We start from the raw sequence: 17,495 nt of genomic DNA on the forward strand, positions 1-17,495 counted from the left end.
GGCGGTGGCTTCCACCGGCCCAGAGGATGCGGTATCACCGCAATCCTAATCGAGCCCTAAATATGGCTCCAGCCAGCTATTGTCGAAATTATGGAATATCTGATAACAGTATCCATTTCTTGTGCACGCACCGCCTGAAGTTCACATCAATGCCAGAAGAACATATTTTTAACATAGGTCTTAAAGTTACTTTTAATGGTTTCTTGGGGAACAAAAACAATTTGGAATTCGTAGTTCAAGAAAAGAGTGTTTGACCTAGGATAACCAAGGGGTCTTATCCATGTAGTCCAAGGTATTACCGTCCTCAAGTATCAAACAGGAGAATTTTACCTCAGTTGTGCAACAGTATCTTTAGCCAGAGAAGCAGGGGTGCAATTCTAATTGAGTCTTCGATATAGGGTAAACCTAGTTCTGAATGAACAATATGACTAGCAGTACTCTTAGGAATTGATAGCAGACTACATAAAAATCTATTTTTGTAAAATTGTAAGTTCTCTGAATTAGTATAGCCCCATACACCTGCCCCTTAGGTACCAACAGCGAGACATTTGCTTTTATAAAGCTGGATCATTTCTTCAAGAGGCTTGTGACCCAGTTTTTCTGTGAACCTAAATATTGCTTCGAAGGCCCCTATACATTTCTGAGCTCTTTGATTTAATAGGTCGTCTCACTTTAGAATAAGTCAAATATAATACTTAAATAATTAAAGTTTTGGACCTAAGCCGCCGCGGTCCCAAATAGCACGTAATTTTTTGATTTTGTATTTTTGGGGTCTCTGATCATAACAAAGGATTTCTGAAAGGTCACTTTTAAACTAAGACAATCCATAAAACTAATAAAAGAATTCAGTAACATTTGGAGAACATTTGCTGTACGGGCAATAATGACTGTGTCATCTGTATATAAAAGTCGACTGGATGGTTCCCAGCCTTGAGCAAATCCGTCCCTCTATGAACTAGCTAACTGTCCAGGCCATTGATATAAAATAAAAATAAAAAGGGGCTTAAATACATCCCTACCTAACGCCTCGAAAAGAGACCTGATAAAAGAGGTACATTCCCCATCTTGGCAATAACGGACTTTCACATCCGTCCCCCAATGCAAGCGTTTATGTAAATCCAGCACGGAGTTGTCAATGCCCATTGTTAGTCAAATCTCATAGCTTCCCCCTATTCCCGATTATAAAGGCATAGGGGAGGTCCATAAATGCCATATGTAATGAACCTCTCCTGACTTTGATACATTTCCCAATTAATAGGGATATATTTAAGAATTGTTCAATTGTTCCTATACCAGGGCGGAAGCAATATTGAACTTCAGAATAAAGGTTATTGTGTTCGGCCCAATCCTCAAGTTACTGAAGAATAATCCTTCCTAATAATTTAGAGGTGTAATCCAGTAAAAATTGGGGGCGATAGCAACTCAGTTGATTCTTATAACTCTTTTTGAAACTTCGGACTAATATAGATTTCCTCCAAGATTTTGGCAAGTCACCCTTTATTGGAGCTCTAATCAAACTCGTTAATAACTGTGCCCAGAAAAGGAGGTTCTGCCTAAAGATGTCAATGGGACACCATCCGGTACAGGAGCTTTGCCTACAGGGCTTCTTAGAATGGCTTTAGGCACATCTTGGATATCATTTGTATTGCTTAGACTAATAGCACCATTAAGTTTGAAAATTGGCGGTTCCAGAGAATTTCTCTGGGGTGAGGAAGCAATCACTGGGTCAAATACCTTCGAAAAGTGAGTTACCCATTGTTCAGCAGAAATATGGCATTCTATCTTTGGTTTGTTGGGTTCAGTGAAGTATGGCAAGTTAACTACTTCCCAGAAAGACTTATTGCCCCTAGATGGAATTGCTTCTTCCATGTCTTCCCTTCTTATTTCCTTCCTGTGCTTCTCCAAGACCACCTTATATGAGTATCTAGCCAATCTAATTTCCTCTATATTGCAAGATGGGGATTTGATTACAGATCCAAGGTGTCTTTGGGTCGCCAAAAACGTAGAATTTAACCATCTATGAGTGGGAGTATCCTTATGGGATTTGTTAGATGTAGATTGACAGGCAGATCCCCTCAAAGCTACTCAGTATTTTCCTTGGGGCAGCCTCTTCTGATAGACAGCTACCAAACTTCCCTTTGTTTCCAATTATGAGTTTGGTGAAAAATGTTGTTGGATCAATTTTGGTCCATTTGAGTTGTTATCCTTCATTAAGGCAATACCTCAAGCTTGATGTTGCAACTGTCTCTTCATTCCTTTGTAGGTAATAGTCAAAACTAATAAGCGATTATGATCGCTAACACAAGTTGACAGGACCTGGGAATCTGAGATAAAGGGTGCTAAGTCATAATAAGGTAATACAAAGCCAATTGTAATACCCCTCCCCTCATTGCCTAGCTATGTAGGATGGTAAACGGTTCTCTCTTGAAAAAAGCCAGAAGAGAATAACACGCTGTCCTTAGTTATGAGTCGGGTCAATGCCACCCCATAAGGTATATGGATAAAATGTGATCTGATCTCGTAATGTATGTGACCGTTCATCATAACCAGAGTGGTGGTTCCCGAGGGCTCTGGTAAACAAATATAGCTTATTTGTAGTCAATATAAAGCAGGAGTGGTCAACAGGAAGGTTACATAGATTTATCACTGTATAAAACGTCTTGGCCTATACCTAGCAGTGGCTTGCAAAAACTAAGGCTGGATATCAGGTTTAGGTGATTAATGAATGAGGACAAAAGAAGACAAGACCACATTGACGGAGACTGCAGAATAACATGAGTTTTAATAACCAAGTAGTAAATGACTGGCTGTTGAAAGAAATGCAAATCCGCTTCAATGCCTGTGATACCCTTTATCTAAGCCTCTGGGAATAACACCTAGGACCGTTCTGCCTCTCTGGTATGTTTCATACTTGATATCGATTGACTCCATGATCCCAGATCCAGACGAACAGAACGATGCTGTGCTTGCTGTTTACAGCTAGGAGAACGTTATTATGGTGGCAATTTTTGAAGGATGGTGTTTTAATTTCAGTGTACTACACTCATAACTGAAAGAAATTAACACCTTCATTCATAAACACGCCCAAGTGTTTGAAAACCCCCAGAATTAAGTATTGTCCGACACAGGTTGCGTAGTGTCTGGACATTCCTAAATCAATAACACCAGCGAAGAATGTTGATACATTTACTAAGATGTTAATATTGTCAAGGAGGCTATTGAAAAAAGTTAACAATTTTTCTGTGAACATGGGATACAGCTAGGTAATACCACAGTGTGAGGGCTAGGGCTTCACTGTTTGGTGTTCCAAGTAACGACATTTCAAACTGCAGCAAGACACCCAGAGAATGCCTATTTCCAAAACATGTGAACATTACACATTACTAGGACAGTATGTCATGCTGAAGCGGCAAGGTAGAGTACCAGAATATTGTCTGACATTATATCGACTGACAAAAATTTGTCCTGAAAATCATTGTGGTTAATAGTAGAAAATCTACACTCAATGGAGCAATTTTTTTTTGTAAATGATATCTAGGACACAATGTTTATGTTATGCAATATTTTTGTTAATATTTTGCAGAACATGACTTCTGAAAGTTGTTAATTGGCCATGGCGATGATTTAGATTTTTCCATAATTAATTGTTTTGCACTTAAGTCACTATTACCATGTGTGCTATGATTTTTCTTCTGTAGATATAGTCCCGAATGATTTGAAGATTAGGAAGTAGTCTACTTTGGTGGAGCGACTAACACCACTGGTGTTTTAACTGCTATTCCCAAAGAGCTGATTGCAAAAAGAGCAATGGATTTGCAGAGTAGGATTGGTTTTGACCTCTTTCTCGAGAAAGTCTGCCGCATGGTTCACATTCAGGATGCTGCACGTACATTCCTGGCTTAAGTAACAACATTAACAAGTTTCTCACTAACTTTTCTGGTGTTTCTAGAGAGGTGTAGGAGTTGAAGAAGACCTAGGACCTAGGAAACACTAGGGAAAGGATTTTTTAAAGATTGGTGAATAACATAGTGGGGTCAGTTTCGGATTGTTAGGCAAGAGGCTAGCCCGCATACTAATCGTTGCAATTTCTGTGATATGCCTATTTAATTTCATAAGGAAAGTAAAAATGATTACTTCAATGGTGGATCAAGATGCCATGGAGAAAACTGACATTGAGCTCGAAAAACCACATTAATGATCAGCTTAATGATCTGGAGGAATCCAGACATAAGATACTAAAGTCGACAACCAGCCATGGCCACTGCTCTTACCTGCACAGGCTGCGGCTGTCGACAACTGTTGTGTAAAGGGAAAGTTTGAGAAAGAAACGTGTATGTAATCTTTGGTGACTCCCTGAGTCCCACCAGAGGGAGGGATTTGATGGTGATTTTTCCATAATTAATTGCTTTGCACTTGTATTTGCATTAAAATGCAATATGCAAATGTACAGAGTGTATATTGTTCATTTTTAGACTGACCGCCGCTACACTACGCAGTATATTTGTATATTTTAAAAGTGGCTAACATCTGGCTGCAATCTTGCTTTCCTTAGGAGAAGTCGACTCCACGTGTCTTATCTTGATGTGCCCTTGGCGTTTTGTTCTCATGTGAAATGTTTTGTTTTACGCAATCCTTGTAGAATGTGCTAATGAGCTGTTGGGATGAACCTGCAGAGCACAGCTTGGCCCAATATAACATGCTATATTGCAGATAACTGCAAGCTTGAAGGGCGTTTGACTAGTCTCATTGTGTACATGATACAATCATGAATGTATGTAATCTTCTTGTGCCTTAACCTGATTGGTCTGCTAGGTGGAAATCATGCATAGGTGTGTCAAATGTTTTGTGATTTAAGCATATGCAATGTAGAAGATTTTTCAAAAAAGTCATTGCCTGACTCTTAGGCAGACACCTTTTTCGGACTTCTTAGCAGAACATTAACCAGACTTAGCAAAGCAGGGTGCCCTATTTATGGGAGAACACGTCTTGCTTAACTTTCCTTTTGAGGCAATAGTTTGTCTTTGTTTTATGACCTTTGAATGGCTTAGAATATATTGAATACACATTAATGTATTGATTTTATGACTAATTTGAAAAATATATAAAGTGAAAAACCAGGACAATTTTTAACACTCCAACTTTTTTTGTTTGCACCCACACTTCACAACCTGCTCCACTGCAACTCAGGTGTCGAAACACACCCAAGTGACGCTAGGCCACTTGGGTGGACCCCGATGATGAAGCAAGTCACCACTAGGTGGTGAGTGAGGGTTTTTTAACAAGGAACACTGATTCCACGTTTGGAAAGCCTTCATCCCTCTCATCGGGTAATACTCCTTCATTTGTTCTTTGCAATAAAAGAAATTGGTGTCAAAGAAGTCTACAGAGGTCACGAGTAGTGTCATAAGGGTAGGTACTGAGCTCTAATCACCCCCAAAATGAAAACCCTTTCTTTAACATGATTTGTTAACTGATTAGACTAATTAGAACATCTATCTACTACTCAAGATGATCCAGATCTAGTTTCCATCTTTCGTTCCCCAAAAACTAATGATGGGAGAACAAACTTAGAAAATAGCTTTCTTTGGTAGGATGAACATTTTCAGTCTCTTCCATCAAGGCATTTGGAAATGAAATATGTATGAAACATTTGCTCCTACAATAGGATTTTATTTACCAAATCTGTGTTTGTATCTACCTTACAGAAAAGGATTCTATACGATGCGGCCCACCTGGGAATTGGGATCAGTATCCAGTTTTGAACATTAGAGAGAACCGCTTCCACCGCTGCCTGGAGAACTTCAACAGTCAAGACTACTTGTACATTTCCTTTATTGGCATAGCTTTATCACTGTTTAGCATAGTTGTATGCTTTACAACTGCTCTGGCTGCGGTCACTTGTCAACGCTTACAACTCAGATACAGGAAACGGGCACATATTTACAAGAAAAACACCTGCATGTACGAGAATGCATTTGCTTTAGATGTTCCTGGACCACATGACACCATGAAGCACAGGTAGCTCCTGCACCCAGTCCTATGTGAATGGAGAGCTCACAAAACTTCCACTTATACACTTTGGAACACACACCACAAACATCAGTTTCATCATTGCATGGGGACAGTCTAAAAATTAATGATTCATCTATACATAATTGGTGTTATGTTTTGAAATCAGCAACCTTGGTGGAAATTCCTGTTGACTATTTGCAAATATTTTTACTGGATCTAGTTGGGTCCTTTTCAACTTACAATTTGCTGGTCTGAAGTAGGTGTTTGGCTTTATCTGCCAGGTTCCTTCCTTGGCATCTTTGTGAGTAAAGGTCCTATTATGACCCATTTAATGAATCACAACTTTATCAAGGTACCAAGCAAGTGAGGTGAATGGGGCATTTTTAGGAGTGTGAATCTATGCTGTTCAATGTCTTAAAGAAGTTTGCTAAAATTTACAATCACATGTGACTGTGGTTCATAGGGTTGTGTCTAAGATAGATGGAATGCTTTCCCTTCTGCTAATATTGGTTCATTGGCCAGAGTATCAATGTATTACGGGTGTTAATGTAATACTTTCCATGTTATGACTGGGATATGAAGTGTCTGGTGACAACAACAATAATATAATGATAGTGGGCAATATGAAAGAAGCTTTTGAAAGATTACAGCCATTTTAGCATAACAATACATTTTGTATATCTGGAATATAGGTTGGATTCCTCAAGTGGATTAAATAGATTGATAGTAATAAATTTTCTTTAACAAATATAGAAGAGACTATTATGTTTTTAAGAAGCTAGAAAGGAATGCTTTAATTCTTCTTTGGAGGTCTGTTAAGCAAGTCAGTTACATTCACCCTATATTGAGCATCATTTTAGTGGTGCATTAAACATTATAACTAGCTGTCATGAAATATTGTATTTAAACTCATAGTGACACGAGTCGTAGCAAAATACAAACCATAAGATCACAAAAAATCATCAGTTAACAAATTACAACTCTGTCACTATATTTAAAGGTCTTCTAAAAAGCATCTCATCGTACATTCCCAACGGGTCTAGGATCATAAAAACACTAACAGCAGTTAATTTCTTCGACCAGTAGCAACGCTCTTGATCTGGTGATAACTGATTCTATGTTTATAGGCTGCCCAGATATATTCAGCTAGAGAAATTGAAATACAGGGAGACAAGAACTGAGCACAAAGCAGAAACACAGGAGAACATGTACACATCAATCATTGGGTCTCCGATACATATGAAAGCCAGAAAAGTGAGAAACTGTCACATATGCTGGTTTTAAGCACATTTGGATTGGATGCCGATTTCATACTGACTGCTTTATGACAGAATATTGTGGACAAACAGCATTGACTGAAATGACTATTGTGTCAAAGATATCATTTACCAAAATATTGTGTTTCTATATTCATAATGTAAATGACCAAATATTGTATCAAAAATATCGTTGAAGAAAATATCAACAAAAAGACAAATGGTTTTCTCAATAAATATTGTATTGTAAGCAATTAATTTAAATATAAAGTTATGAAAATATAGGAACATTTTAAATAAATACTTTTATTAGCGCATATAAAATGTATATAACACATATTTAATAACAAAAAATGTCATCCTTTTTTTAAAACATTGATTTAAAAATATTTACAATAATGTAAAAGAGAAAATGAATAAACTATACAAAGAAAAAGTATGAAATAGAAATATTAAGATTAACATAGAAAAATATTAATAATTAAAATAATTAACAAATGATATAAATAAACATGTATACACATATTTTTAAAATATTCACACAAGCAAGATATATTAATGTCAACAATAACTAAAACATTAAAATAAAAAACACATATAAATAAAAACATTTACAATTAACAAAAAATATAATGAAAATAATCAAACATTTAAATGCAAATTATAAATATATATTATAAAATTAAAACATATTTTAACAATGAGAAAAATGTAAAATAAACAAAAGTAACCACAATAATTAAATTAAATACAATTTAAACAAATATAGGAAAATAGTTATATCTTCCCCAAATTACCTTTTCTATTCCCACTCTAATCTAGGGAACAACGGGGAGAGAGTTGGACTTCTGAGGGGTTAGTTTACTATTCCCTCTCCAGTCTAACCAACAGTAGGAAAGTGTTGGACTTCAGAGAGGTTAGATAGATTTATTATTCACACTTCAATCTAACCAAAAGAAGGAAAAGTGTTGGATTTCAAAGGGGTTAGATTTACTATTCCCACTCCTGGCTAAGCAACAGGAAGGAAAGTGTTGGACTTCAGAGGGGTTAGATTTACTATTCTCACTTCAATCTAAGCAACAACAGCGAAATTGTTCAATGTCATCATTTCAACACATAAACACTTTTTATTAAAAGTTTTAATACCTAACAACAAAACATGTTATTACATATACAAAAAAATTAAAAGAAATTATATAAACTAAAGTAAATACAACTTTTGTTTAAAAAAAACTCAAACACATAAAAAAATTAAATAATTAAAATATAAACTACTTCCCCCCCTAATACCTGAATTCTAGGCCTGGGCAGTGAACTCTGCTCTGTTCATGGAGTTTTCCGCACACCGTGGACCACACTCAGTTCCAAAAAACTGCGCTCCGCATAGTGGAGTTTTTTTTTGCTTTTGCCATTGTCAAGTTCGCGAGTGAGGAAAATCCACCTCCTGGCAAGATTTCTCAACGCGGGTGGTCGGATTTCTCAACGCGGTCGGGATGGTCGCAACCACTCGTTTTGAGAAACCTTCCATTCGTGTTGAGAAAGCTTCCTCTTCTTGATCGGCAGAAAAGAAGCAGCATCCTCTTGCGCTGCACATGGTGCTGTTCGTGCTGATTTTACAAAGCGGGACAAACACCCGGCGCTGAAAATCAACGCAAACAGCATGATCAAATGTACTGCGCCACTTGCTGAACTCAGCGTAGCACGGCTCAGTTTTTGGGTCACTTTGCGGAGTTTTGCTATGTGGAGTTCCTCCGAGGCCTACCAAATACATCTCAATAAAAATTAAAATATATATATATATCATTATAATACTACTTAAATAAAACAAATGAAATTTAAAACAACAGTATGCAGCAAATAAAGTGAACAAAAATAATTATTAGAAAACAAAATGATAAAAAACGCTATTCTTGCTTTCAATATTCTACTACATGATATCTTGATAGTAACAATATTTTTGACACAATATTCATGTCACACGATATTTAGGGTCATTCACTCATAGTGACATAGTATCAGGGCAACACACCTAACCATAATTGCAAATATAATGCTCTCAGTTCAAGAAGAAGAGTTCACCATAGACATAAATTTATCCTACCCTTCACTGGACTTGTTTAATGCGTCTGACACTAATTCACTGACGTGACTAACAAAATCATTTCAAGAACTAAATCATGTATTTCTGCTAATCACTTCAAAAGCCATTTGCAAAATTAGTTATTGCCCCAGAGTTTTCCAACACTTCATCAGATCCTTAAGCATAGATGTGCATAAGGAGAATGTGCACTTTATGTACATAGATGAATTTTAAGTATGAGATTTATATTTAATATGTTGTGGTCATAGATATGTGTCATTTTTTAAAATTTTATTTTGTATTTTGCAGAATTATATATAGCGCAAACTTGACCCGAATCGGGTATCAGAGAACTTCACTTAGCAGCGTTTCATGAGGACACATTCATTTTTGTTAGGCACAGGTAGATTAAGTGATTTGCCCAGAATCACAGGATGTTCAGCGTCATTGCCAAGACTCAAACCCAGTTCCCCAAATTCGAGGTCAACCGCCCTAGCCGTTAGACCAACTCCTGATTTGATTTGAAGACTTATAAAGCTCGCGACTGCCAATGGGCGTCTTGGCGCTAGGTGAAGTAAGGGTCCAGAAGCTACTAACCAGAAGTGAATAGCCATGTTTTTCATCTCTTTCCGGAAAGAGAGCAGCAAGGGGCTGTTTTTGATTGCAATTGGGAGCAGATTCCATGCCTTTGCTGCGCTCAACAGGAAGCTTCTCCCCCCCACCTGACCTGTTTATATCTTGGGACCTGGGTCAGTTTTAGATGGCTAGATCTCAAGGTCCTGGTTGGCTCGTAACTTTACAGGTGGGTTTTCAGGTACTGCGAACCCACCCCATGGAGGGCTTTATAGGCCAAGCACAAGGATTTACATTGTATTCTTTTTCTGATTGGGAGCCAGTGTAGAGAGCTCAATCTGTGTGCTATTCGCTCCAGCCATGCTGCTGCATTTTGTAGGCGCTGGAGCTTAGCCAGATGCTGGGCCTGGATTCCAGCATATAGCGTGTTTCCGTAGTCCAGTCTTGATAAAGCCAGCATTGTTACCACTGTTTTGTAAGTCTCATGAGGAATGAAAGGTAAAAGTTTCCTGATCATTTTTCAGGATATACCAAATCGATGATGATAACTTGTTTGACTGTGCTTCATAAGACAGTTTATTGTCCAGGAGCACACCCAAGTTTGCATCTCTGAACCCAACAGCATGACTTCGCTTTTGTCTCCGTTCAATTTTAAGCAGTTAGTCTGCATCCAGTGATTGATCTGTTCCATACAGTGTTTGAACCTGGTGGGTGTCTCTTTCACATTGTTTTCAATTGATACCACTATTTGGGTGTCGTCTGCGTACGAAACTGGGAGGAAGCCACAGTTCCTTATTATAGCCGCCAGGGGTGCCACATATAGATTGAATAGAGTGGGACTTAATGACGACCCCTGGGGTACCCCGAAGGGATTTAAAGGATTTTGATTTGGCCTCTCCCAGCTCGACCGTAAAGGTCCTGTTACGTAGGTATGAAGCTAACAGAGTCCGAGCTGTCTTGTGCACTCCAGCTTCAGCGAGACGGACGTGGAGAGTGTCGTGGTTTACCGTGTCAAAGGCCGCTGAGAGATCTAGCAAAATCAAGGCGGCCTTTCCTCCGGCGTCCAGTACACTCCTAAACTCCTCCGTAGCCATCAGTAATGCTGTTTCTGTTCAGTGCCCCTCACGGAAGCCGAATTGCGAATGATCTAGTACATTTGCTTCCATGAGGAATTGAGACAGCTGTCTGTTCAGAAGCTTCTCAAGAACTTTAGCAGAGAATGGAATTCTTGCGATAGGTCTGTAATTTCCTGGTTCTTGTGGGTCTGAGCTGGGTTTCTTAAGTAGCGGCAGTACTGAAGTTTTTCATGCATCAGAAAAGTGACTGGATTTGATTATTTCTGAGAAAAGCAATCCTAATTGCTCAGGCAGCAGGTCAGCAAAAAGGTGCATCACCTTAGGTGGACAGGGGTCCGATGTGCCCCCGGATTTCGTTGACCTAACCACCTGGAGTATCTGTTCAGTGGAAGGAGGCTGAAAGTGGAATATTATTATTATTATTATTATTATTATTATTATTAAATTACACTTGTATAGCGCTATCTACCCGGAGGCCTCGTAGCGCTCTATGTGGTCTTGAGTGTGGGGTGAGATCTCATCCTGTATTTTTGTGTTGGGCCGCTGGTGTGTGGGATCCCCTGACCCCTTGAAGGACTTGTAAACTGCAGAAACTTTATCTACAAAGAACTGGCCCGGATTGTTGCAAAAATCTGAACTCATTTCTGTGCGAGTGGAGCCATTTGTTCTAGTTAATTTTTTGACTGTGGAAAAGAGGTCTTTGCTGGAGTTTTTTGCCTCTTCTATTTTTTGCGTTAAGTAGTTGCTTTTTTCTGTGAGTATTAGTTTTTTGTAGATGGCCAGTGAGGTTTTATATTCCTCTTTTGGTCCTTGCTCGTATTTTGACCTCCATCTTTTTTCAAGCTTTCTGCAGTGTTGTTTTTGTAACTTTAGTGAGTTTGAAAACCAAGGTTGGAATGGGGTTTTCCTCCTTATCGAGTTTTGTTTTTTGGGGGACTGCTACTTTAGTGGCCACGTTTATCCAGCTTGAGATATGTTTTGTGGCTGTATTGCAATCTTTGTCAAGCTCTGGGGTAGACCTAATTACATGTTCTTTTAGTCTTTTAGTTGTGACGCATACCTTTTTGACCAATTAAGGTAGGTAATGTGTTTGTGGGATGGGGCAGGTGTCTCTGAGTCTTTCTCTACGTCTATTGCAAATATTATTACCTTGTGATCGGACCAGGGTACCGGTAAAATCTCAACTGACCTAATGTACTTGTTGGAAGTGAAAATCCCATCGAGTGTGTGCCCTGCCTCATGGGTGTTTTGCTTCACAATTTGTTCCATGTCTAGGTTTGCGAGTGCATCTGACAGCAATGTTACCCTAGAGTCTGCGCTATTCTCTAGATGTAGATTAAAGTCGCCTAGGACTGTAAAATCCGCACTCCTCACACTATTTTCCAAGAAAGGGCTCTGCAGTTGTGTCAGAGGTGTTTTAGCCCTGTGAGGTCTGTAAATCAGAAGGCCTCTGAAGGTGTCGTTGTTGGTGATGTTTATTTGGAAGTGCAAGATCTCGCAGTCTGGGCTACTACTCTGATTTATGCCCTTGGTTCTTAATTCATTCCTGTATATGATGGCCAGGCCCCCCCTCGCTTTTCCTTCCTGTCAGGTCTGATGATTGAGTAGCCTTCTGGGATTGCCAGTGCTAGATCGATGTCCGAGGCTTTGTCAACGAATGACTCCGTGATGAAAAGCGTGTCAAGGTTTTCGGTTTCTACTAGTTCTGCTGTCTCTAAATTGTGTTTAACGAGTGATTATGCATTGATTAGCCCTGCCCTGATGGTCTTGGTGGCTGGCCTGTTGTTCTCGGTGCGCTGAATATTCTGTGTTTTAGTCTGTATAACATTTAAAGGTAGATGACATGTAGGGCATGATTTGGCTAGTCTCAGTGCTGGTTGTGGAGGACAGACCGTCTCTGGCCTGAGCGCAAGTAGCTCAAGGCTGGAAAAATGTATCCTCTTGGGACCTGCCGTGGAACCTTTAGGGGTTGTGGCCCTGGGCCCGATGCTGGCACGGACAGGCGCGGACGGGCGCAGATGGGCTTGCCTTTGGCGCGCCTGTGGCGCGCCCGCTGCGCGTTCGCCCTGGCATTGTCTTAAGTAAGTCAATAAACTCCGGTTGACTAGACCGCTGTGCGCTCGAAGCGCCGGAAGTGCCCCCAGCCGGAAAGTGAGTGTGTCTGTCCCCGTCTACACCCTTTGTTCAACCGGCACTTGATGTGACGGACCAGAGTGTTTGAGGCAGAGCAAGCGGCTGTGGAGGATCAAAGGTATGGTGTGCAATAAGAAACGTTACAGTTAAAAGCAGTAGATTATACTTTTTAAATAGGAAATGAGCAATCAACCGTCTTATGGTTGCGGTTCTGAGCAGCCTTACTTCTTGTAGAGCAGCGAGGTCTTGTAAATCAGACCCGTATCTGTTCCTGCCAAGCCTTAAGTAAGCCAATTAACTCCGATCGACTAGACTGCTGTGCGCTCAAAGCGCCGGTAGTGCCCCCAGTCAGGAAGTGAGTGAGTCTGTCCCCGTAGACACCCTCTGTTCAATTGGCACTTGCCGTGACGGACCGGGGTGTTTGAGGCAGAGCAAGCAGCTGTGGAGAATCAAAGGTATGGTGTGCAATATGAAATGTTACAGTTAAAAGCAGTAGATTATACTTTAAAAAAAGGAAATGAGCAATCAACCGTCTTATGGTCGCAGTTCTGAGCAGCCTTACTTCTTGTAGAGCAGCGAGGTCTCATAAATCAGACCCGTATCTGTTCCTGCCAAGCCTTAAGTAACCCAATTAACTCCGGTCGACTAGACCGCAGTGCGCTCGAAGCGCCAGAAGTGCCCCCAGCCAAGAAGTGAGTGCATCTATCCCTGTCTACACCCTCCGTTCAACCAGCACTTGCCGTAACGGACTGGGGTTTTTGAGGCAGAGCATGCGGCTGTGAAGGATCAAAGGTATGGTGTGCAATAAGAAACGTTACAGTTAAAAGCAGTAGATTATACTTTAAAAAAAGAAAATGAGCAATCAACCATCTTATGGTCGCGGTTCTGAGCAGCCTTACTACTTGTAGAGCAGCAAGGTCTCCTAAATCAGACCAGTATCCGTTCCTGCCAAGCCTTAAGTAAGCCAATTACCTCCGGTCGACTAGACCACTGTGCGCTTGAAGCGCTGGAAGAGCCCCCGGCAGGGAAGTGAGTGCGTCTATCCCCGTCTACACCCTCCGTTCAACCGGCACTTGCCGTGACGGACCGGGGTGTTTGAGGCAGAGCAAGCAGCTGTGGATGATCAAAGGTATGGTGTGCAACAAGAAACGTTACAGGTAAAAGCAGTATATTATACTTTTAAAAAAGGAAATGAGCAATCAACCGTCTTATGGTCGCGGTTCTGAGCAGCCTTACTTCTTGTAGAGCAACGAGGTCTCGTAAATCAGACCCGTATCTGTCCCTTCCAAGCCTTAACCCGTTACGTGCTCATGATGAGTTCAGCTCATCATGAGGCATGGTTGCGCTGTGCTCATGACGAGCTGAGCTCGTCATGACCATTGCGCCTCGCCCACGTGGGGATAATTCCCCTGCTGTGCTTGGCGTTCCATTGGAACGGGCGTGGTCATGACGAGCTCAGCTCGTCATGAGCACAGTGCCAACGTGCTGCATGACGAACCAAGCTCGTCATGAGTAAGTATGGGCAAAATTTGCGTATTCGCGGTCCGCGAATTCACGCAAAATGGCAAAAAAAATCTGCAAGTTCGCGAATTTTCCTGTGAACTCGCGGATTTTTTTGCCATTTGCACAAATATGTGACCACATGTGCCTGTAACCTTGCCAGCGCACTCGCCAAAAGGCGCCGAGGTCCCTTGAGTGAGCTGGCCATTATAGTGGGGACGGGCGGGAAGACATTTCATACAGCTAGTGTGTGGTGGATGGGGCCAAACGGGTGGGGCTTCTATGCAAGTTCACATGCATCTTGTTTATAAAGGGTCAGAGACCGAGCAGAGCAGCAGATGAGGAGAAAGCAGCCTCCTGGTCACAGGAGCTACCCAGGGATGGCGCTCGGGAAACTCATGGATGCAAAAATACGTTTGGCACAGGGCCCCAGAATCCTTCAGATGTCCAAGATAGCTCTGCTGTGCGTGTTAGTACAAAGCCATTCTGATCCTGCTCAGTGGGTTCAGGTGCATGCAGCTGCTGCTGCTGGACAATGTCCCATCTCATACTAAACTGCCCCATACAGGCATATGCTGACGCTGGGCAGTAGGGTGCAGTGGCATGCGGGCACTTAGCACAATGTGGGCTCACACCCAGAGGGCTCCCAGGCAATTGAGCATGTCACACTGAGAGGCTTCCAGGGCAGTTCAGCAGCACAGGGGCTCAGACCCACTGGGCCCCGGGGCAGTTCAGTAGCGCGGGGGCTCACACCCCTGGGCAGCTCAGCAGCGCGGGGGCTCACACCCACAGGGCTTCTGGGAAGTTTAGGAGGGCAACCCTCTGGTTCATCACTGCCACCCTCTGGTTCACCACTGCCACCCTCTGGTTTATCACTGTCACCCTCTGGTTCATCACTGCCACCTTCTGGTTCATCACTGTCACCCTATGGTTCATCACTGCCACCCTCTGGTTCATCACTGCCACCCTCTGGTTCACCACTGCCACCCTCTGGTTCATCACTGTCACCCTCTGGTTCATCACTGCCACCCTCTGGTTCATCACAGCACCCTCTGGTTCCCCACTGCCACCCTCTGGTTCATCACTGTCACCCTCTGGTTCATCACTGCCACCCTCTGGTTCATCACAGGACCCTCTGGTTCACCACTGCCACCCTCTGGTTCATCACTGCCACCCTCTGGTTCATCACTGTCACCCTCTGGCTCATCACTGCCACTTCGAGGGTCAGAGCAGGGTCAGAGAATAGTTGCAAGTAGGCAACGAACCCTGGAGGCGCCGCTCAGGAAGCACTTACAGGGTTACAGCAAGTGCTCAAGATGAAGTTAATTTCTTTGTAACCATGGTTACAAAGAAATTCGCTTCAACTTGGGCACCTGCTGTAACCCTGTAAGTGCTTCCTGGTAAAAATGTGTCCCGCTTGCGGGGTTTTCTGCAATTTCGCGAGATTTGCGGATCACGAAATTGCGGAAAATCCGCAAATTCCGCGAGCGGAACACATTTTTGGCCCATACTTAGTCATGAGCTCCAGGGTGCTGTGTGCACCCCGCCCCCCAACACAGCGGGGGAATTACCCCCGCAGGCGAGGGGTTAAGTAAGCCAATTAATTCTGGTCGACTAGACCACTGTGCGCCCGAAGCGCCAGAAATGCCCCCAGCCAGGAAGTGAGTGTGTCTGTCCCCGTCTACACCCTCCGTTCAACCAGCACTTGCCGTGAAGGACGGGGTGTTTGAGGCAGAGCAAGCAGCTGTGGAGGATCAAAGATATGGTGTGCAATAAGAAACGTTACAGTTAAAAGCAGAAGATTATACTTTTAAAAACAGGAAATGAGCAATCAACCGTCTTATGGCCGCGGTTCTGAGCAGCCTTACTTCTAGGGATTTTAATAGACACAGGAATTTTGAAATCACTTAAAGGATGAGATCGTGTGGGCTTAGTGATTTGGACCCAATAATTTACCCCATCATACTCTTTGCCCAAACCCTCAAGGGTATACTGGGTCGCCCACTATCAATTCTCATTACTTCTTGTAGAGCACCGAGGTCTCGTAACTCCTCTCCCCTAAGTATAGATCAAAGTAGATAGATCAGTGTAAAACTATTTAATTTTGTATATGTGTATGTGGCTGTTTTGAGCGAGTCTTATGTAATGTGTGCATTAAGCATGGGCGAATTTTGCGAATCTCGCGTTCGCGAATTTTGCGGATTTGCGAACTCGCAATCCGCAAAATCCGCGAATTCTCGCGAATTTGCGGATTTTTTTTTTTGTGTTTGCGCGGGTTTCTGCCAGTTCGCGAGGGTTTTTTACAATGTCGCAAATTGCGAACTTACCTGTCGGGTCGCAAGTTTCGCGAACTTGTTGTTTCTACGTGTCCAGCCTGTTTGGGACACTCTTCTTCATCACTGCCACTCTCTGTCACCACTGCCACTCTCTGACTACTCATGCCACCCTCTGGCCCACCCATGCCACCCTCTGTTTCATCACAGCACCCTCTGGTTGTCCAGTCAGTGTACATTATTGTGGCAACGCAAGCACACCTTCCCTGCCTCAAGTGACCTGAATTAATTTGGGGCTGATTAATGTGTCACAGAATATTTTTTTAGCTGGCACCTGCTTCCTTAGTGCTTCCTGATTAGTGATCTTTTGCACTTGCTAAGTGCTTTCATTGTTGCAAAATTAGTTACAACACCTGCCCTGCCCCAACTGACAATAATGCATTAGGGGCTGATTAATGGATTTGAACTTCCAGCCTGGCTCCTGCTTGTCTCCCTTAGCTGTAATTCAGGACCTTTGTGGCATATGTGTAACTATTCTGAGGTTCAGAGCAGGGTCACATAATAGTTTCAACTGGCAACTGAACTCTGGAGG

The 17,495-nt window shown here is 42.0% G+C and overlaps 1 protein-coding gene across 1 annotated transcript in view; it reads left to right on the forward strand.

Moving 5' to 3' along the window:
* LRRC26 (leucine rich repeat containing 26) overlaps window positions 1–6,764 on the forward strand; it is a 113,934-nt gene extending 107,170 nt beyond the window's left edge. Inside the window, exon 2 of the mRNA XM_086921246.1 lies at window positions 5,706–6,764. Within this exon, the coding sequence (XP_086777372.1) occupies window positions 5,706–6,022 (317 nt within the window). The 3' untranslated portion in view covers window positions 6,023–6,764. The remainder of the gene's footprint in view (window positions 1–5,705) is intronic.
* Window positions 6,765–17,495: the final 10,731 nt, after the last annotated feature.

This window comes from Lissotriton vulgaris, chromosome 5 (assembly GCF_964263255.1).
Source record: "Lissotriton vulgaris chromosome 5, aLisVul1.2, whole genome shotgun sequence".
Taxonomy (NCBI): domain Eukaryota; kingdom Metazoa; phylum Chordata; class Amphibia; order Caudata; family Salamandridae; genus Lissotriton; species Lissotriton vulgaris.